This window comes from Tasmannia lanceolata, unplaced genomic scaffold, assembly GCF_043159265.1.
Source record: "Tasmannia lanceolata isolate RefF3 unplaced genomic scaffold, GAP_Taslan_0.1 ptg000006l, whole genome shotgun sequence".
Lineage (NCBI taxonomy): Eukaryota > Viridiplantae > Streptophyta > Magnoliopsida > Canellales > Winteraceae > Tasmannia > Tasmannia lanceolata.
Window position 1 is genome coordinate 2,781,919 of NW_027518683.1, and position 23,342 is coordinate 2,805,260.

Here is a 23,342-nt window from a genome sequence, read left to right on the forward strand (position 1 = left end):
CGAAATCTAAAACCTTGATCAAAACTATTGTTTGGACCAACTGTGATCTGCAAATACAAATAGTGTGGCCTCAAATCTTCTCTGCACCAAGCAGCAACCCCAAGATTACCACATGTAATGAGAATATTACCCTTAGGGTGGATTATAATAAGAAATAACACCGGCCTCTATGATCTGAACTCCCACTATATCTACCCTTTCTTTTGCCACTTTATCGGCACTTTCATTTGCTCATCGCCTTATATGTTAAAAATGGGGATCAACAATCTGGATAAGGTCCCTAATTTTAGCTGTAAATGTGGCTAATTTCCATGGCCCTTTCACCTTCTTAGACCCCATAATAGTGCCTTAGCTTCTGCTTCAACATATTCCCGCCGAACCTGCATATGTCATTACTGTCCTGCCAAATGAATCACGGATGACGCCTCCTATATCTGCAGGTCCAGGTCCTGGCTTACCTTTTGAGCTCCCATCAAAGTTCAATTTTAGCCATCCAGGTTTCTACACAAACAGTAGGTTTCTACACAAACAGTAGGTTTCTACACAAACAGTAGGTGCTCTTTTGTATATCCTAAAGTAGAAGTGGCTATTTAAGAATATCTCATTGGATAGGTGATCTTCTGTAAAACCCCATTTTTAAAACCAAAATCCCAACTTTGGATTGGCAATGCCTAAAAAATTGAAGGTATTTTCTTCATGAATTTCTCATTTGGTATAAGAGTACAATGCTATAAGTTGTTAATAGCAAATGGGTTACATCTGTTATTCACTTTTTATCCTAGTTTTTTTTTTGTGTGTAGGCTAAGAGAGCTGTGAAGTATGTCAATCAATGACCTTTCTCAACAAAAATGGTAAGAGGATAGATAAATTTCATGGTAAGATACATCATGGATTTTAGTGTAGACAGTCAAGCAAAGAACATGCTTGTCAGAATTGTATATGCACTACTATAGCCAAGTGACTTTTTTCTCAAATGAGCAGACTGGAGAGGAAAGGATTCTTCTAGTTGCCATTGCAAATGACAGAACTATGTTGAGCCAAAAAGTGAAGTTCAAGTTGCCACATCAATGCCTACTCAGCATTCCCATTTTAACTGCTTGGGAGCTGGAACTTCACATGCTCTGAAGAACAATTCCTTCCATCTTGAAAGAAATTTTTTATCCACTGCAAAGATTCTAATGGAAAGATTAACAGTTCCTTCCATCTTGAAAGAGCATTTTTTATTTGCTGCAAAGATACTAGTAGAAAGATCATTGAAATGAACAGTTCACTAGAAGCACACAATCTAACACACCCTCTATTGAGCTTGTAAAAGGGGATTTAAGCAACTACTGGGAGCTGGGAAGAAAAGTTTCTTTAAGGTTTATCTACTGCACGGAACAACCCCCAGTGTCCCCTTCATAACTTCTCAAATATGTCTTCATTGGCATTGGGAAAAAGTCTACGGTTCAGGGTTCGTCCGTTTCCAGCAAAGCTTTCCATCCATATAAATTAGGCCAAAGGCAGAAGTTGTCGTTCGCCTTTACAAATGCCACGAGAAAGAAAATGTTTTTGAGTTTGCCAATGAGAGTAATTAAAAAAACAAGGGAAGTGATATATCCGCCCCTTTTGATCACCAGGAACACCCCCTGTCAGTGTTTGTGGCAATCAGGGGCATTGAATTCTTCTGACATAAGTACAACAGCCCCTCTTTAGTTATTGATACACTGACAGGGGGTGTTCCTGGTGATCAAAAGGGGCGGATATATCATTTTCCAAAAGGAAACATGAGGTACCAAACTGCAATGCAGGATGAGGTGACATAGCAAGGTATCAAAGCCATAGCCCAAGAAACTTACTGAGGCAGCTTCATTCTCTTCTAATAAAATCTTTAGAGTTGGACAAAATCTAACATCGAGACAGGTATGCCATCTCTGTATGAGCCTCCAAAGTACTACAAGGGTCTTATGAACAGTACATTAAATAACAAGGATACCACTAAATCATCCAAAGCATAGCTCATCAAGAGAAACACCAAATCAATCACAACAGAACTTACAATTTCATGGAAACAATAAAACAGGGCAATTGAACTAGCCACAGTGAGGACTGATATCTGCTGATCTCTTCCACAAAGAAAACAATAAAAGGAGAAAATGGATGTTGTGTAACAAATTGTAAGGAGCTTCATGGCATGTCCAGGTGTTATGCCACGCCTTACCCAAGACAGAATTACAGTCTAAATTAAATAGAAAACAAACATGTACTACCTGATAGCTTCAAGTCCTGGTAATGTATGATTAAACCACAAACAAATATCGGAGACCAGCAGCACCTGAAATTCAAAGATGAGTATCCCAATTCACAGCATTAGAACCCAAGAGCATAAGCAGTGACAGGAGCTGACCAAATAATAAGTCAGTTCCAGCATTTCAAGGCTTGTAGTGGGCTAGGTAATGCCTGCGAGCAGCAGGTGGGATCCAGATTATGAGGTCATAAGACACACAAAAATACCAAATGCCCAGAATGTAAGGTAAAATAAAGCAATCCATTAGCACCTGATGGGGTCATCCCACCATTACGTCACTATGCAGTCACTCACCAAAAATCCCTAAAGAATCCCTATGCTACAATGACATACAATAAAAGCAAAATAAAAATAATTTATGACCCAACGTAAGATCATAAGATATGGTAATTTGGCAGGTGTACATCATAAATAGTTCTTAACAACAGATACAAAAACATGCCAAAACAGCAACTTGACAAAAATGGGAATAATGAGCTATGTCAAGAAGAAAATTAAATAATCAACTCACACATGTCAAACGTTTGTAGTGAGGATAAAGAAACTTAAGAAAACCCTATATTTTCTTACCTCCTTTCTCAAATGCACCTTTCAGAATATAATCCATTTAACAAGTCTGATCTTTGTCTAAGAATCCAACTATTATACGAACCAATCCATGTAGTTGATTGTGCCCCAGGACCAGGTGGAATTACTTTCAAAGATAAATATCCCTGTAAAAGAATAATACTTTTCTGGACTGTTACTTGTAATGCTGAATTGCAGCAGGCAGTCCTTCAAGAGAAATCCCAAATATAGAGGCTTCTCAAGAAAGAAATAACTGGATCTAGAAGCCATTTTGGAAAAAATGGTGAAGTTGAGGAATGAATGAAACAACTATCTTGACCAGGAGATTTGCAATGTTCACACCTGGGGAAAAGGAGGACGGAAAAGGAAAAAACGCAACCTCATGCAATTCTTCATTCAATGAGTCAGATTCCAGCCACGACAGTGTACATTTCAAAATGATGCCTGCATTACCTATTCCCCCATTATCTGTATACCATTTCATTTGAACAAACAAACATTCATTATTTATATTGCACCATCTGAGAAATCAAAATTCTGTGACCCATTTTCATGAATTAAAATAATCCCTTCTCATGATGAACCTGGGTCATATATCATGACATCTGATATCTTTCCTTTGAGCATTTTTTTTAATGGCATCCTTCCTTCACACACTGCCACCCAAGCAAAATCCTCAGTAGATGGAAGCATCAAACCTAGGCTCATAAAAGCAGACTTGACTGTTGCAAGACTGAAGCGCACAACCAGCAATCCACGACCACACTTTCTTATCGACATCATAAAGAAGACCTTTCCCTTGGTTCCACGATGTAAAGCAGATCAAATTTTCCTGCCCAAAGCACTCAAACCTTTCCGCTGATAACCTTAAGAGAGCCCTAAAATACTTCGGTGGCATCCTACTTATTTCCACCCACAGTGTCTTCGCATGGTCCAATTCCCAAATCCTCATACTCTGGAGAGTGCTATATAGCCCTATCCTTCCAACCAAAAACAGGCGCTTCTGTGCACCAGCAACAAGATAACCATCCAACAAGGATCGCGGAAACTTAGCCGGAATATGTTCCCAGTACCCTGTATCTACCCGATACATCATCAAACCAAGTGGCGAAAGCGTTTCCAAATACAACCTAGAGTCGCAGAATGCCATCTTTGACGAGCATAAATTAACAGCGGGCATTATCTGATGAAGAGACCAGCTATTCAGCTTTGAATCATACACCTCGGTTGGCAATGTTTTGTCACCATAGATATCACTTGCGGCAATGACTTTAAACGATCTGTCCATCCTATCAACGACCATGATCAATTGTCTTTGCTGATTATAATGCATGCTTGGTAATGTCCTCCAGGCTTGAGTAAGGGGATTACAAACTAGAGTCTTGAAGGTCAGCCCATCCAACCCAGAGAGGCAAACAAGGCCACCAGAAGAACCAACTAACCAAAACGCCCAATCTGGCAGAAATGTGAACGGAGGCTTATACCATGTCTTCAGCGGCAAGCTAAAAACCGAGCATTGCGGGGTCTGTGAGTTCTTCCAGAATGTAAGAAGGCAGGGTCCATGAGATGGCACTCGTGAGTGAAATTTTAGGAAACTATTGTCTTGCAGTATCAAATTCCACCGTTTGCACACTGATCGCAGGCGAAAGATATAAAACGGAGGAAACCTAAGGAGGATTTCGTTTAATAAATCCTCAGGCAATAGTGCCCATATGTTATCTTCCATTCGAACGTCTGAATGTATGATTTTATTAAACGATGAAACAGTCTCTTCATCGAATCCACGGGGTTTCGTCTTGACTACCTTCTGCCGAGACGGGCTTGTGTTCCTAACACCACTCCTACTTGAAATGGCTGATGGCTTTGGAAGAACATCTTCACGAAAAATATCATTTTTTGCAAAGCTAAACCCTAATTCTCGGTTTCCAGAATCAGGAATGCCAATTCCATCCATGATTTCAGAAATAAATAGAAAGAAACCCTAACCCCAGAGTCTAGAACGTTTTGAAAACAGACCTAATGACAATTCCTCTTACGCAGATCCAAAACCCCTAGTTCGAAACCCTAGAAGCCCTAAAACGTGGATTATAATAGAATGTAAACCGAATAGGGAATCAAAGCCATAACTTTCTAAAATCTTTACCTAAAACTCAGAACATCGATTACAATCAAACGAAAATCTCATTACAGATATATATAAAAAAACCCTAACTTTAAAGTATCTCAAATAAAAAAGCGACAGGAAATACAAGATCTTTACTTCGAAACCCTAGAAACCCCAACATCCGATGCCCTAGAAGCTCCAAACATCGATTACAGAGGAATGAGAATCGAACTGCAGATCAAATCCCTAAATTTGTAAAATAATTAAAAATCGAGTAATCCCTAAATTTTATAAATCATATTCGAGATCCGTATATTTGATCGAATAATTCCTGAATTTTAGAAATCATGTTGGAGAGCCGTACCTTTTGATCTCAAAATTCCGCCATTTTCGGAGTAAAAGCCCTTCACATGAGCGGAGAAAATTTGTTGAACGGGAAAGAAAAATCCCTCTCTGAGATTTCAAGAGTGAATGTTTTGTCGTCAGGTAAAAAATTGGTATCTACTAAAATGCGCTGGAGGAAATGTGCGCATTGAAAGGTTCAATGTAACAGTTTTGAGAATATTGTTGGGGAAGTGATATATTCGCCCCTTATATTAAATTCGGACAGCCCCCTTGGCGTATTTATGACTTCTCTTTTATACTAGAAGGGGCTGTCCCAAGTAAAAAAATGGGCGATTAAAACATTTCCCGTATTATTGACCATAACAAGTCTACTCAATTGACATGGTTTCTACCATCATCGGATCATTATAGGAGGTTTTACATGTGATAAGTCTAGTATTCTTCTAAAAGTACATTGGGCCCACTTCTTATGATGATCCAAACTGTTCATTTGATGGGCCGCAATGTAAATAAGGCATACCCCGCAAATCTTTTCCATAAGATGATCCTAACCCTCCAATATGAAAAGAACTGCACATTAACTCCAATTGATTTAACACTAGATTGATTCCCAAACCCTTCCTTGCAACCCGGCTGACATCGCCTACAATAGAATGTAAGTGTGCTTGCTCTCACCTCTTGACCAAGCTTGGCCCTTAAACTTCTCGCTGCGAGTTATAAAAACCAAGGCACTATCTCCTCTCTTTAGTTTTTTCTTCCTTTAAAGGTGTGTTCTCTTCATAGAAGCTTCGTTTTTGTTGTAGGCCTTGGAGATAATACCTTGGTTATACTAGATAATAGAAGGCATGAAAGACGAGGCAACAGAGGTACCGCCCTTGATATTTGATCCAACAACAGCATCTTAAAATGTGCGCTGCTGTTGGATCAGATATCAAGGTCGGTACCGCTGATACCAACTTACATGTGTATCTACGGTATAGAATCTTTCCTTTTAGATCAACTTTTGAGTTAGTATAATCTTGAAGATCTAGATTGTTCTGACTATTGTGTAAACCAACGCAAAATCTTCCAAACCAATTTTGTTATAAATTATTCGAAAAAATAATGAAATATCATGAATTTAATTAAAAGACACTTGAAACAGTCATCAACATTTCCATAATCCCCTATAATTCCTTCGCTCTATCTACTAAAGGGTATATTTTAAAAGATAAAAAAAATCTATAACACCTAAAACATGAGAAAGGGATTTCTTATTTGTACTACTTAATTTTAATACCCTTATCCACTGTTGTGTATTGGAAATTGGGAACAAATTATCAAATAACTAAATTGGTATTTGACTCAATTTAGTTGAAAATCACGCCAAGGATGAAGTCATAAGTGTTTTTTTTTTTTTTTTTCTTGAAGATTTTATGCACAAAAATTGTAACTACTACTCTTATGCGCACGAGAGCATGTTTAAAAGTTATTCTCTAGTGGGAACTTTGCCAAAAAAAAGTAGCGCGAACCAGTCGTACAAGTAGTGCATATTGTGTTAGACATCAGTGTGACCTTTCAAACAATTTTACATGAAATGTTAAATGTGTTGATTTTTGCATATATTGGTATTAAGGATAATATTTGCTTAATGTACGAGATGTTGTTAGTGTTTATTATTTCATGCTTTTGATGTTGCATGTTATGAAACTGGAATACCTAGTTATTTTAATTATTTAATTGACTAAAGATCGTCAACAAGTTGGTCTATACACCAAGGCCAGTCTTATTGAGAGAGATGAGACCAGTCGCATAGAGAAGAAAAGCTTTTCTACTTTTTTCAAGAGGTCAGGACGAATCCATTCCTATTCATATGTCGAGATGGAATTTTGAGATGAGTCAAGTAACCTAAGTTGACGATGACTTGTCCTACATGGTATAATTAAGCAAAACATGGGTCAAGATTGCTTCGAGCTTTGTAGAAATGCACTATGATGTGTGTATTGTAGACCATTGCCAATAAGTACGTGATCGATTCATGTTTATGCTATTGTAGGAGAAGTTGGCCTAGTAGGTGATCCTTGTGTTCACATGCCATTCATGAAAGTTAGAGTTTGTTAATAACTTCCCCGGTATGCTTACCTATGGTTGTGATCAATCAAACCATAGGAAATTGCAAGGAAAGCAACTAGATTGATACATAATGATATATGCATGCTTTGTTAATGATTCCATGATATTACATTATTCCCTTTACTAATCTGATTATCCATCAAGGTTTTTAATTATGATCGAATGGTCATGATCCACTTATATTTCTTATCCACTGACATTATCAAGTGTTTTATTAGAGATATATAAGCTATTTTAAAATATATTTAGGAAAATGATAACGGCATAACCATATTTAATAATTGCACAAAACCAGTTTGTTTTTTCTCTTTTAATTGGCTTGTGAGGGCTTTTATTGTAATAACCTTTGACAGCTCTTTGGATACTAAAAGACAAGTTGAGTGAAAATATCAAAACATGGTTGTGTTGATATCATTTTCCTATATTTATTTAGTTAAATATATTTATTTTAATCAATGCAAGCGGATCTAGAACATGCTAGATGGAGTTAAGATATTGTCATGCTAATTAGATGGAGAATTAATAAGATATTCTCGGGGCTGAGGAGATGTATGATTCTAAACTTCTCACATATTTAGGTTGCAATATGAGAAATCAAACTTGGATGTTTAATTACGAGAAAATTTGGGTTCGTTTAGTGTCTTTAACTACTTTCAATAAAAAGTAACTTAAATTTAGTGTATACATGTGAGATAACTACATTATTGTAACACATTGAGTATCAATAGGGCTTCCTCTGTGATGACATAACCATAATAATTAAAAAGATGAAAAGTTGATAACCTTAGAAGTGTAGACATTTGAGTAGTATACCTTTATTTATGCAAGATCTTAATTTGAGTATGATTAGAAGTTACTTGTTAATCAATTCCAACTAAGAGTAGAAAATCTTAACTTGGAGTTTATTAAAAGCTCTTCTAGAGTTTCACAACTACAAGATGAGAAACCCTATCTCTTCCCCACTCTTTCTTAAGCTCCCGTATTAAGTAAGCTTTGATCATCATCATATTTAGCTTTATTCGGCGATAGATCTAAAAAATGTTACGGTACGAACAAAAGAGTGGTGCTAGTATAAAGCCTTTGTTGTATCGATTATATTCCATTGTGAATGGTTCCGATGATCTTATATTAGGGAAAGGTCTTCTCAATGCTCTAATGCCCACACTGGATATATAAACGGAACTATCTCATGACATTCTGAACCTAGCTCACAGGGGTGCAACTCGGGTCAGGTTCAACCCGAAAAAAATTCAGGTAGAGTTGGGTGTCTTTCAGGTCGGGTACGGGTTGAGGGCTTGGGCAACCCAACCCTAGTGAACCCCAACAATTTTTTATCAATTTTTTTTTTTGAGTTTTTAGTAAACTTGAAAACTCAGGGTGGATTAGGATCGGGTTGGGAAAAAGGTTACTCGGATTGGGTCGGCACGGGTTCGGGTTGAGTTAGTGGTTCCTCGGGTTCGGTTCGGATTAGCCTCAACCCAAACCCAGTTGCACCCCTGACGGATCAATGTGTATAGTATGATTCCAGTGATTAATGTGTGATTACAATTTTTTGTCAAAGATCCCGGAAGACAAAAATTTATAGTACACTCATGGCAAATCTCGACTCCTAGCAGCCTCCTGTCTGGCAATATATTCACTATTGAACAGTACATCAACGACACGCTCACAAAAGAAGGGTGATGATATTTTCACCCCCTGCAGTACTTGTACACCCCCTTATAACGCGATTTCACATAAAGTTGCCCATTTTTCACGTCAAATCAGGTTACAAGTGGGGTGTGCACGTAATGCAGGGGGTGAAAATATCATCTCCCCAAAAGAATCCTCGACACTCTTACGTGGTAGAAAAGACAATTTTTTCCGTTCAAATCCAAAATTAAAAACTACATGCTTCCTTGATGAAAATAAAAGTTCAAAATCATGATTTGTGTTTGAAAATTCAACTCAGTCAATTGGCTAAAACAATATTATCACCAAAATATCTAGACACAACAAATAGATGTAAAAACCACCATGTCAGAGCACTCATTGTTTTACATAAAGCTGCATGAGATTGTACAGCAGTATGAAGCATATCAAGGCATTTTGGTTCATGAACGAAATCAATAGATGGATGTTGCTTTTGAGGTGCTATGGTCTCAATCTCTTTTGAAAAAACTTCCTCCTTTGTTCGTCACCTAATTGTAGTGGCACCGCTTCAACAACATACACAAGGACCAGCGGAGGGGGTGGGGTATTTGCAACACCGCGACATCACAACATCTATAGAAACCCTATTGTGAAGATTATATTCATACCCAATAAAAAAAAAGATTATATTCAAGAAGAGGACGAGATTGATAGAGGATTTTCAAAATAAAATGATTTTGAAATAAAAGAGTTTTAAATTTTGGAAAGTAGTTGATGAAAAGTGCTTGTGAGGAGCAAACAATAAAGTCCCTCTCGCTTCTCTCTTTTGCTTTTGTAGCAAATGTGGCTTTTGGTAAATTGGGGGACCATGGGACAGAGCAATTTGGCGCCGATGCAACGCATGCGCTGCATGGGCAGCGGGGCATTAATGATGCTTTTTGGCGAACTTTGCACTTCGCACGACCCTAGGATCGCGTAGCAACGGATAGTTGTAGAATCACGACTTGGCGCAACTCTAACAGTCAAATAAGTAGTCCATCGTGATCGAGTGCACCAATTGGTGTGAGCGAATATCGTCTTAAGGAAAGCAATGTATGTTAATGTTCCTTGGAGCATCTCAACTCTCATTTTCTCACCATCTCCATGGTCAAATTTCTCCAACAATTCCACATGAAATAAAGCAGAACGAAAGTCTCTCTCTTCCCTATTACAGTGAAATGATAGCACCTTGTAATACCCCATAAATTTGGTTGTACGGATCCACGAGATGGGAGAGTGGTTCCTTGATGTTACATACTCAACAACTCAACAAAGCCTTTGTCCCAAACTAGTTGGGGTCGGCTAAATGAATCCTTTAGAAAAATTTCACGAAGAAGGAATCTATCCGGCTCTAATCCTGGCTCCAATTTTTTTTTTGATAGGTAAGCTGGGGTTAAGCAAGACCCCTACCAGATATCATTAAGATAGAAGCATAACAAAGGGGGCCAAGAGGCCAGTACAAAAGGGCAGACAGGCCGGGCTTCAGCCCTTACAATCTAAGATACAATGATCCATTCTTGTGTTCAATTACAGCTAAGAGGATGCTTTGAGTAGCCAAAAAAACAATGGAAGGAAAGCCTTTATGTGGGTAATTCCTTTTTGACAGTTGATCTGCAAGGCAGTTTCCTTCTCTCCATGAATGGGATATTTCGCCAACTCAGATGTTCCAGATAGCTTCTGATTTGTCTAGGGGTTTGTTTCCACTTCCAGGGGACAGGTACATTTCCAAGGATGATATCCACCACGAGTTTTGAATCTGATTCGATCCATAAGTTCAGACAGTTCATGGACAGGACAAGGTCGATGCCTCTTTCAATAGCCTGCAATTCCAGCTCATAGATTTCCTTTTTGTCTACATTGATAGAGAATAGATTTTTAATCATACCCCGATTTTTAATCCTGGCTCTAGTTGGGTTCTTCTACGTGGATCATTTTCTTCCATTCTATCATATCCAAGGTCATGTCCGTTCTTTGATCTTACGTAACATTTTTTAAAGGGAAGTGATATATCCGCCCCTTTTGATTATTTGGGACACCCAGCAGCAGTGTATCAATGACTGCAGAAGGGCTAATGTACTTCACGTCAGAAGGATTCAATGGGGTTGATTGCCACATATACTGTTGCTAGGTGTCCCAAGTAATCAAAAGGGGCGGGTTTATCACCTCCCTTTTTAAATATGTTAGGTAACTAATATTGCCCAAACAGTTGTTTGACTTTTCTTTTTTTTTAAATGTTGGGGCAACTAAAATAACTCCTTTGCAAATATGCATAAGTAGGTCTACCGTATAATATTAGTCCCTACTTGGTGATAAATAAACCGTCTCTCACTTCTGATCTCTGAGAAATTTCATAAAGCGGACTCTCTATAGACCCCAAATGACCAATCATCTCATAAAATTGCCAAAGGTCCAATGACCAATCATCGCAAAGATGGCTATAAAGATCCAATAAGTCGAACTGTTTTTTGGTAAAAACAACTAAATTGTCTCAGATAAAGAAAAGATAATTACACATTCACCGGTTAACCGTATACTATTTTCTCCTTGTACTCATCTTCTAACCACCCCAACCTTGCCACTACAAATATCCTCTCCAAGAGAGAGTCATCCAATTGTGAAAGGTTCCTACCAGCTTAAACTGACCATTAGACACTGCCTGTCATGTATGGGTGATGGGTCTGATAAGGATGGTTTGGAAAATCACTTGTACAACATCCATCAAGAGTCAAGACTACTCTTGTTTTTTTCTTGGTAGGTTTGCTGGGATAGAGAGGAGAATCGTCAAGACTACTGTTGAAAGGAGAATCATCGACAATATGGTGGTTGGTGGTGTTACCAATTTCTTAAATCATTAAAAACATGGCACTTCATGATGACTGGGACTGTTGACAAGTCATTATTTTGGACAATGTCCTTTGCTCTCGTACTGATTAGATGGATAATCTTAAGTAGTTGATAACACCTCTATAAAAAAATACAGTTGATTGATATCTGCACTTCCATATTTTTTATAATGACACTATTCACTTTATTTTACTACACTAGGAAAAAACTGTCGGTTCCAAGAAATATGAGTGATAAAATAGAGAATTTCACTAAGGAGTGTTTATGTAGATGAATCTTAATGATTAATTACAATATAGAACACTCAAAGGATAAATATATAAAGAAGCATTGATTGTGGAAAGAGATAAGAATAGAAACATACTAATCTAACCTAATTACTAATTTAATTTAGCTTCCTAATTTAGCTAGGTTATCTCATTTTAGCCAGGTTAATATGATCCAACGGTTCATTTCAACTTAGTCCACGTTCACTGTTGTAAATACTTGACATCACTCTCACACTGCATATAAAATCTCCAGTGTGAAAAGGGTTCATCATAATTGAAGGAAGAAAAGGTCGGAGAGAGACAAAAAAAACAGAGGATGTTAGGTAGGAGTGGGCCACGAAAGCTAACGGCTATAAAAGAAAAATGAGTAAAGGGAGTAGAGGTGCGCCCCAGTCAAATTACAAAAGCATAATGGAATAATAGACAATCTATTCCTTATTAAAAAATTGCAGAAAACTCTACCCGATTATTTACACCCCGAATTCCCACTTAATCACTCCGTAATCATGATATGACCCCACTAATTGATAGTGGATACACACCATACGGGATTGTTTCCACGATATTGAAATCCTTGGATAACTTGTTCCTTCGATTAGGTACTTCACGAGTGCAACATGTATTGATTATTGCACTAACCCATCTTTTCTTTTATTATGTAGACTGGTGTTAAAGGTTATTACAGTTCTCAAAAAGTTATCCAAAGCCAATTAACGAAGAAAAGACAAGCCAAGTTCGTTCAATTATTAAAACATGTCATGGCCAATATTAATAGCCTATTCATTGAACCATAAAACTCAGAAGAGCCCTAAAGCAAGCCTATCAGTGGACAGTTTAATCCAATTGACCCATAGGGTGGATTGCAATTATCGGAAACAGTCATTAGAATTGGCACCCTATTCCGATTCAATATGATTGCAATGTTTGGCTCAAAAATTGAACGGCAGGAGTCGAAAAAGGACATCAGGGTGGGATTAAAAGGGCAAAAGGTCGGAATTTATTTCCCCGCCAAGAGGTGGTATTCTAATTCCGCCTGAGTTATAATGTTTTTTCCCAATCAATTTTGGCTTCTGATATTGGCACCACCATGTTTTAATAATTGCAAACTTAGCTAGTCTTTTATGTTTTAATTGGGGAAATGATATTTCCCCCCTCTGATGGCTAAAACCCCTCTGCCCCCACTCCCGCCCAATGAATAATTCGTTAAGTTTTAAAGACAAAGAAAAACATTAAAGGGGATGAATTTATCCTCATTCTCACACAAACTGTTAGGGGGGTGGCGGAATATCATTCCCCTTTCCTAGATTTTTTGGAACTGCAGTAACCTTTGACAGTTGTTTAGTTGATAAAAGACAAGAGGAGTTCGTGTATTATTAAAACATGGTAGTGCCAATATCACTAGACTAAATGATTTTTTATTTTAATTTTAACGTATGTCTCCATGTCCTAAAAACAAATTCATAGGATGATCCTAACCCTTGTAGACAGCCCCAGCGCATGTTAGCTTTTAACAACAGTGGGACCTTCCAAACTAGAGTGTACTTACTTTAATAGTATCACACGTGTCCGTTTCCTTTGTCGCGGCGGAAATTTCTCCCCAGTTCACACTCCCCGCCTCCCGTCCCTCCACCATGACTCATTGCACACGCAACAATAGCAAAAAGAAAGCAGCTCCCAAGGCCCAACCGAGTCCAACTCGCTCTGAAAAACCCGAGAAAACAAAAAAACAGAGATCCAGAATACCCAAACCCTAGATTTCTCCGAACTCTCGACATCATCGACACTTCTCATCTCCATTTTCAAAACTATCGAATTTCACTCCCCATTCGATGCCGAGATCGAGATTCCCACTCTGTTTCAACGCACTGATCTGATCCCAAACCCTAATTCTCTCTCCCCCCCCCCCCCTCTCTCTCTCTCTCTCTGTTTTCCACTTTTGACCTTTTTAGGGCAAAAATGGGAGCCGTGACCTCCTCAATGGCGGCAAAATTCGCATTCTTCCCTCCAAATCCCCCATCTTACAAACTCTCTGTTGATGAATCTACGGGTAATACGATTCTCACTGGTGTTACATGGAAGCAGAACGTTGATGTTTTAAAACTCTGCACGAAAAAGGGGAATGAGATCGTAGCTATCTATGTAAAGAATCCATCGGCGACACTGACTTTGCTGTATTCGCATGGAAATGCTGCTGATGTGGGGCAGATGTTCGAGCTCTTTTCTCAGCTCAGCGTTCATCTACGCGTAAATCTCATGGGGTCAGTATTGAAATAGATTATTTTCTCTCTTTTTTTCCCGTTTCTCAGCTTTGGTTCTGTTTGAAATTCTAAGCTTCATTTGGTGGAAATGATCGGAAATTGTGATTAGAAGTATTAGGCTTTGATGCTTTGTTAGTATATGTTATTTCGCTATGTTTCTGTTTTGGGTTTTTTTTTTCCCTTTTTCAGTATGTTAGATGGAGTTTTATGATTGTTAATGAGATGTCTTTTTAGGATCGAGAAAATTTTGAAATTGTGATCATTCGATCAGAATGATCTGAAATTTTTTATTTTAAATATTTGGTTATGATACTTTGTGAGCATTAAGTTTTTCTGTTTTGGACTTTTGATTCAGTTTATTATATTTGATTTTATAATTGTTAGTGAGATGTTTCGATGGCGTCAAGCGTAGGTGGATTCTAAGTGTCCCGAAAATGAAAAGAGACTGTGTGTGTTTTCAATCTTAGCTTATCCACCAGAAACAGGTGTTTCTTGTTGAGGTTGAGCTTATGGTCTTGAGTTTAGTTGTAAGGAACTGTAGCCTTGATCTCATCAAAGCTTGCTGGCTGATATTTCAGCCTCTTTGTGTTGCCAATGTGACAGCTTGTTAGATGCCCAGCTGTTTTTTTTTACATTTTTTCTTCTTGAAAACAGCTGTTCCATATATGAATTTAGAATTAAGATGCTTGGCGTCAAAGTTGTCTAGATGAATTCTTTAGGACCTGGGATGGTGAACATCCCCATCAAGGTGTTAAAAAATCAAACAACTCTAAGACCTGCTTAATTACTCCATCCCTAGCAAGTTTGTCAGCTATCCCATTGGCAGACCTTCTCACATGTTTAAAAGTAATGGAGGATCCTATTGTTCTATCCCTAATCTCATCAAAGAGTCGAGTGAGTCTTCAAGGAGGAACCAAAGAACCTCTAAGCCACCTAATCACATTTAGCGAATCTCCTTCGACAATAGTTTGAGACAAACTATCCTTCTCCAAGAGCATTATGCCTTGATGAGCCGCTCTAATCTGTGCTTCGCTAGCATCCATTGAACCATTAGGTCATGAAAAGGCCCAAATAACCACTCCCGTTGGGTCCCTAAGAACACCCCCGATACCCGCAGGCCTGGGGTTCCCAAAACTGGAACATCAAATTTTAGCTTTGACAACCCAACCGGGGGAGGCTAACCGTGATCCCCTTCTGGTTACGGTCAGCCTCGTTGGAATAGCCAAAGAGGAAATAGAGAGATTAGACACTTGGTGACGGGAGGCTAGATTGTTTGGCTGAATCGATGTTAGAATTGAGAAAAGGCTTAAATTTGTCAAAGAATAGCTCAGAAGGTGGCATCCATAATGCTTCGTTTGGTTGCACAAAAGCTCTTCAGCTGTTGGAATTTGGTTTGGATTTGGCATGCCATTCCACATTTGGTTGCCAAAATGCATTGGATTCCCATTCATTCCCTTGGATTTCTCTCATGAAATAATTTCTTGTCTCTTTCTTGTCCCCTTATTTCAAAAGCAAAGAATTGTGGTTGAATTTTCTAGGGAATGATGCTCTCTCTCTCTCTCTCTCTCTCTCTCTCTCTCCCTATATTGGTAATGACACCCCCTACTTTTTCTCCTACTCTCCCATTATTTGCCGCGCAACCAAACACTACTGCACAATTTTCCGAGGTAATTCTAGGCTAATCAAAATTCTTGTCTCTTCCCTTTGACTTCCTATTCCACTACTCTCCAAGCCACTCCAAGCAACCAAACGTAGCATAAGAGAATTGTCACGCTAACCAGAAAAAGTGGATCTCATTTATTCTATCAGAGAGCTGGATGGTAAAGAGTAAGTTTGTTCTTTGTCAGAGGAGTAGATCAAGGTTTAAGTGGCTAAAAGGGGGAGATAAGAACGCTTCTTATTTTCATGTTGGTGTCGGTGCTGGAAGAAGAGGTAACAGTATCTAATCTTTGTTGATTGAGGATATAAAAGGAGACGATTACGCAACCATCATTTGGGAGGTCATGAGATTTTACAAATCTTTGTACTCTACAGAGGGTAGTGTTTTCCCTACTCCGGATGAGTTTGTCTTTTATCGGGTTGTTCAAGGTAATAACAACATGCTTGAGGCTGAGTTTAGTAAAAAGGAAGTTAGTGCCAATCTGTTTTCCCTTAAAGGAGACCAGTCCCCTGGATGGACGATTTTTGCCTTGCTTTTTTCTACGTATGTGGGAGATTTTTAAGGGGGATATGTTGTGTTGTCAATGTTTGAGGCTCTTCAGAATTTCTTCAAATCCTCTCATGGCCTCTGTATGGGTGATTTGTTATTGCTCGTTCTTCTTACTGTGATGGCTGAATCTTTAAATAGAATGTTTAAGAAACCTAAGAGGTGTAGGCTGATCGAGGGTTTCAGAATGAAATTGCTAAGGGTGGAGATTACTCACCCCTAGTATGTGGACGACACATTGGTGTTTAGTAACACCAATAAAGGAAAAATCAAGATACTGAAAGTTGCTATTCAATGTTATGAGGTGGTGCCTGGTCAAAAAACCATTTTCAGCAATTCCTATGTGGAGGGAGGCCTAAGAGAAGGATTTGAGACCCAAATTTTAAAAAATGGAGAATAATCTTTTTTCTTGGAAGCTTTCTCTCTTTGGGAGGCGGGATCACTTAGATTAATTATGTTTTGTCTAACCTTCCCATTTATTGCATGCCATTGTACAAATGCCTTGTCAGGGTCCTTAAGCGCATTGAACAGCTTCAACAAAATTTTCTTTGGGCTGATTTGGATAGGAGGAATGCCAGACAAAGAACTCTTGGTGCGTAAGCATTAGAAATCTCAAATCCATGAACAGAGCGTTGTTGGGCAAGTGGTTGTCGAAATTGGGATTGATCTCACCTTGGACGAGGATGATTGCGGAGAAGTACAATGCCAGTGTTGGTAGCTGGATTTTGTCATATGGTTACAAGAATATGGGCGGTAAGGTCTAGAGAGGCATGATGAAAATTAACTCTCCCTTTCTTAGGGGGGATTCGTTATAGGGTTTGCAAAAGTGATATAGTGCAGTTCTGGTCTAATCCCTCGTGCAATAAAGTTCTGTTGAAGGACTTGTTCTCAGATATGTTTCTTGTGGGGAAGAAGAAAGAGACCACGGTCGAAGAATCCTTCAACTGAATCAATGACAAGGTTGCTTGGTAGGTCGAATTCCGTAAGAACTTCTTTGATAGTTAGGTTGAGAGGGTAGTCTTATTTATGGAAGCCTTGGACTAGATCTTTATCAGAAAGGATTAGTGAATTTGAATTTGGGCTTGAGATGAGGTCTTGTTTACCATTTGTCCAGCAGCGTCTCGTGCCGATCGTGCCTTAACAACAAATAGGATTGGAGGACTCCTGTGCCACCAAGAGTTTGCACGTTCTGTTGGACTGCATATTTTAATAAGGTGTTGAAAATGAATTATTTGCGTAGTCGCAATTTTTTTTAATTTTTAGTCGTTGCACTTTCTGACATATGGGAAATCATGGACCATATTTTCATTCATTGCAAGGAGGCCAAAAAGATTTGGACCTTTATTCTGATTCTATTTGGCATTGCTTGGGCTTTTCTAGATCACATTGCTAATCTTTTTGAGGGATGGAGCTTTGCCCCTTGACTTTCAAATTTTATGGGCATCCATGAATATACTATTTTACGCTGATAAAAATAAATAAATGAATATACTATTTTCGACAATCTTGGGCTTAGGTGTGCATGGGCAGGATCGTGGCCTGTACCCATACCCCTTTGTGCCACTCCTGCTACTAGGCTAGTTAAGATGAATTTTGAGGTATCCAGTAGGGGGGACGCGGGCCCAGCTGGAGTGGTTGTTCTTCTCCGCAATGAGGAAGGGGCTACCAAGTGGGGAGTTAGAGGGATTCTAAGAAGGTTGAAGTGCTAGCCTTACAATCTGGTATTCACCCGTTGGATTACAGGAACCTCAGCAACCTGATCGTGGACAATGACTTGCTTAATATCCGCTTGGTGAAGGCGGGGGCTTGCTATCCATGGAGATTTGTTGACATGATTGAAGGGATCTTGGTTCATATGGAGGGGCACCCCATGACTTTTCAACACATTTGGCGCTCAGCCAATTGTGATCTTGACCAGCTCGCCCGCACTAGGGTAATAGACTTAGCTTTGAAGTCTTTGACTTTCTTATTCTATGAGGTTGCATTAGTTATTGTTTCTCTCTGTCTCTCTCTCATTTTGCTTGTTTTTTTACCACTTCGTTCCTCGGGCATCGCCCTCTTTTCTAATAAATTGTTGCCATTCTAAAAAAGGAAGTTGCCTGGATGCATTTATTGGCAAACCCAAGACTAGGCTTCACTGTTACATGATGGCAGACATGGCCAGGGTTCTGTCTGCAGGAAATTTGTTGAAGTCCATTAGATGGCTCAGGGAAGAAGCTGTTGTGCCTTGGCTTCTCTAAGCTGGGATCAAACCTGCAACCTCAAGGTTGAGGTACAAAGTCTCGACCGTTAAGCTACAGGCTGTAACGCCCAACCCCGAGACTGCATTCGCTTATTCTAAACTTTAGTGTATGTTGCTTTTGTTTTATGTTTTTTTTTTCTCCAGTTGTCCCAAAAAAGAAAAACAAAAAAGAGAGAGAAGAAGATGAGATGATGATGATGATAAAGATGGAGAATAAGAAGAAGAGGAAGAAGAAGAATTATGTGAGGCTCATGCGAGTCGGCTTAATTTACCTTGTCGAAGTTTTTGACCGAGACTGAGTTTTTCCCTACTAAGTCAATACACACTCCTTTGACCCGCCTGAGTTAGTGAAAAATTGACTGCTTCAATAATTGACTCACCTCAGTTTACTCCCCTTTACCTTTGGCTAGTAGTTCTCGTCTGAGTCTATGTTTTAGAATATTGATATGAAACTTTGGAACATGTAATAACTTCCTCACGGGCTACATTTAGTTAGGGAGCAACTGCATTCACCAACTTAGTAGTTGATTGCAGGAAGTAATTATTGGACTTGGATTTGGAATATTAGTTACTGTTACATATACTGCAGTATATGTATTTAAGAGCTTGTTTTAATCTGTTGCGACAAACAAAGATGAATTTGTCGCTCATCACATCACCATAAACACAACCATTGTATTTTTGTACAGTGGCACATCCACAGTTAAGTGACCAAATGGATGATCTGGATCCTTCGATTGTACAGACATTCGCATGCTGATGGTATGCAACAAACCCTTCTTGTTCTGTAGTGGATGTAGCGAATGCCCAGAGACAACCTCTTTGTTGCCGTTCCCAGAGAGAGCTCTTTGTTTATGTGCAAGAAATGTATTGAACGAGTCTGGAACTTTTTTATCCAAGCTATTCTTACACATTCTTTGGTTACCGTAATTGTGATATCTGTTGGTTTGTCCTTCTCATCCTGCTATTAAAAGCTTACAAGTGGATTGCATCCTGTTTAACTCTGAGTTTGTACACTTTGCAGGTATGACTATTCTGGATATGGCCAGTCATCTGGAAAGGTCTGGCATATAAGTATAACTGTTTATGTTTTGTACATTAGGACTGTCAATTGTTTTTTGTCAAGCAGAAGTTGATTTGGTTTGTGTTATTCTCTTTGCTAGCCAAGTGAACAAAACACTTATGCGGACATTGAGGCCGCTTATAAATGCCTTGAACAAACTTATGGAGCGAAGGAGGAGGACATTATTTTATATGGCCAGTCAGTTGGTAGTGGCCCTACTTTGGATTTAGCGACTCACTTACCTCGACTCAGAGCTGTTGTTCTGCATAGTCCAATTCTGTCTGGCTTGCGTGTTATGTATCCCATAAAACATACGTACTGGTTTGACATATATAAGGTTCATATTTTTTATTATTCGATTTATTGGTGTTTTGGTCTTGATAAATTCAGTGAGATGTTATTTAACATTAGCAAACATTTATCTGGTGTTTGTGCAGAACATTGATAAAATTCCACTGGTCAGTTGTCCTGTTCTGGTAATTCATGTGAGTATTTCTACCGTAATGATTCAGTCAGTTCTCCCATCTTTATTTCATTACCAAAGTTTTTAAAGCAACAGACCTAACTACTGCTATCATCTAGACTGCACGTTTGTAGCTAGATCAGTGTCCATTATCTTATTATCATGCATTGCTGTTTAAGTGTCATTAACCTAAATTAGCCACATTTATTGAGTTAGAAGTACCAGATTGAGTTTTTATTCATAATCTCACTCTGAATCCTGCAGAGTTATGTTGAATTTATATGTAATATAAACTCCTTGGTAGTGGAAAGACGATCTTAATACCTTTTTTCACTCATCTTGATCTAAAAAAAATTACCTTTGTTCCACTCACGTCACATGAATTTTCATTTCAATATGTAGCGCTGGATATGATTGGATTCCGCGGACCGTAGTGGAAATGACATGGGTTACAATATGTTAACTAAAATAGTAATTAGTGTGTAAATTTGTGTAACTCCTAACTTCTGCATCACATCCACAAAGATAGTGTATGTAACTAGAAAATCGAATATATATCATTTCATGCACTGAAAACTATCTTGACAAGTCTTAGTCCAGAGACTCCAATTGGATAATACACACCTTACCAGTAGTATACAGAGAGAAAAAAAAAGAAAAAACCATTTATACAGAATACCAGTAATTTGACTTGTCAGGTTGATGGGGCATGAATCCTGTTCCACCTGCCCAAATGGGTGTTGGCTCTTTGGCGTAAGTCACGGGTTTGCTCCCTGGTGACGAGTGTTCGAATCCCCCCGGACTTATCTTGATGCACGTGGTGTGTGGGCCACTGCGTGCATCCGTAGGGAATAGTCGTACTCCCGAAGGGGGTGGGAACACCCTGCGTCACCAAAAAAAATCCTGTTCCACCCAAACCTTACCCTGTTCCACTTGAACCTTTTGAAGTTATATTCTGTAGGAGGGGAACCCTTGCGTTTTTTTCTGAATGGTAAGAAATTTAAAATTGAGAAAAGAGGTGGAACCCCTGTTGATGTTGATGTCTTTAAAGTTGTAAACCAACTCCGGCATTTTCACGATCAAACAAAAATGCCACACACACACACACATATGAAGTTCAAGCATGTTTACACTGTAAAGCATTTTGAGTGTGTTTTTGGCATTTGCAGGGAACAGCAGATCAAGTAGTGAATTGGTCTCATGGTAAGAAGCTTTGGGAGCTATGTAAAGAGAAGTATGAGCCACTGTGGCTTAAAGGTGGGAACCACTGTGATTTGGAAATCCATCCAGAGTACATAAAGCATCTCAAGAAGTTCATATCAGCCATCGGAAAATCACCTCACATCAGAAACGGATCGAATCAGAACACTGATCTTTCAGAGCCTAGCTCAGACCGTTCGGAGCTCCCAAGAAAGAGCAGAGATCATAGAGAGAAGCCTAGACCAAGCACAGACCACAGAGAAAGGCCTAGGTCAAGCACAGGCCACAGAGAGAAATCTAGGTCAAGCACAGACCGTAGAGAGAAGTCAAGGGTTAGCACCGATAGGAGAGACAAATTAAGAAGTGTGGATCATTCTGAGAAGTCAAGGAACAGCGTGGACCAGCCGGAGAGAGCAAGGAACAGCATAGATCGGTTCGATAAAACTTGGACTCGCTAATAGTGTCTTCTTATTTTATCTGTATTTATTTTATCTATTGTCGCCAATGTGGCTTATCATGTACATAGCTGGTTTTCTTAACTGTTGAATGAATCAAATGATGGCAGCTTTGGAGACATGATGAGATCGGTTGGATTGTGCAATATCGACTGTTTCAAGCACACTTCTTCTAGGTTCTGATGAAACTAAGGTCAGTGCTTGAAATTGGGTTGTATTTTCTTTTTCTTTCTCCTTTTTATTGATTGTTCAGTTGGGAAGGTTGCTTTGGTAATGGAAAACATATTTATTTTCTGTGTTTTCAGAGAAAATATTTAACTGCTTATGACCAATGCCCGATGCCCGTGTGAAAGCTTCACGTATGTCCAGTATCTCTTTTTTTCCCTCTTATTTTGGTCATTATAATAAATTATGAGTACTTCTAAAGCCTCACCCTGGGCGGCACACTCTGACACGCACACATGTTCCACGATGGTGCGTGTCTACGCGTGCCACCTAAACGTTATGGCTTTAGCATTTCTATTAAATTGTAGGCCCATCTAATTTTGTTATTTTCTTTCATATTCATAACATTGTCCCACTTTTAGATGAAATTTATGTTGAAAATTAGGCCCTGATATGTTATTAACATGCTGCATACATGATCTAGAACTCGCATTCTATGCGAAATCAAGAGAATTATAAGCAAGGAAGATTACAAGTGTATGTATTATTACATTCCCTGACCATTCAATTAGTGGCTATTTGCCTCTTGAATGTAAAACATTATCCCATTTTGTTTTGGGAAAGTGCAAAGTGTGTTGCTTCATGTTCCTCTATGTGATTGGTCAGTTCTGTGTTTCTGTGTTTCTACTTCTTAATTTCAATAGGCCGGACCCAGTCATGGGTTTGACCCAAAAAAAAAAAGAGTAGCTCTAATCTGGATCCGATCTGATTACAAGAATATTATTTTTTCTGCTTAGCATGTGGATTTGATCCGTTGACACTCCTAATGATCTCGTTCCATTGCCAAATGGCTGCCCATCTCGGATTGATGCTGATAAAAATAAATGATTTGGTTTCTTTTGATGGGCTTCATGCAAAGTCTATTTTATTAATGTTCTAGGATATGGTGGGACAAGTAATATTTTAACTGGTTTGTCCAATGAAAAATATTTCCTTGTACTTGTAATTGAGAATTAAGAAGAAAATTGCATAAGCATTATACCCTTGGTGTTCAAATGGTGCAGGACCCCTCACAAATAGGGAGTTCACAT

At 38.8% G+C, this 23,342-nt stretch overlaps 2 protein-coding genes and 1 long non-coding RNA gene across 3 annotated transcripts; 1 reads left to right on the forward strand and 2 right to left on the reverse strand.

Moving 5' to 3' along the window:
• Positions 1–2,094: 2,094 nt before the first annotated feature.
• Positions 2,095–5,463, reverse strand: LOC143879261 (uncharacterized). Its single transcript, XR_013251182.1, has 2 exons — positions 5,323–5,463; positions 2,095–2,314 (listed from the first exon to the last, which is right to left on the reverse strand). It is a non-coding gene; the product is annotated as an uncharacterized LOC143879261 (long non-coding RNA).
• On the reverse strand, positions 2,634–5,387 carry LOC143879260 (F-box/kelch-repeat protein At5g15710-like). The gene has a single exon (XM_077381540.1). It carries the CDS (start codon positions 4,806–4,808, stop codon positions 3,531–3,533), a length of 1,278 nt encoding a protein of 425 aa, XP_077237655.1. The 5' UTR covers positions 4,809–5,387; the 3' UTR covers positions 2,634–3,530.
• Positions 5,464–13,762: 8,299 nt separating the features above from the next.
• LOC143879262 (uncharacterized) lies at positions 13,763–22,904 on the forward strand. Its single transcript, XM_077381541.1, has 7 exons — positions 13,763–14,457; positions 19,930–19,966; positions 20,069–20,305; positions 20,406–20,453; positions 21,601–22,064; positions 22,197–22,279; positions 22,392–22,904. Exons 1-6 carry the CDS (start codon positions 14,156–14,158, stop codon positions 22,267–22,269), a joined length of 1,161 nt encoding a protein of 386 aa, XP_077237656.1. The 5' UTR covers positions 13,763–14,155; the 3' UTR covers positions 22,270–22,279; positions 22,392–22,904.
• Positions 22,905–23,342: the final 438 nt, after the last annotated feature.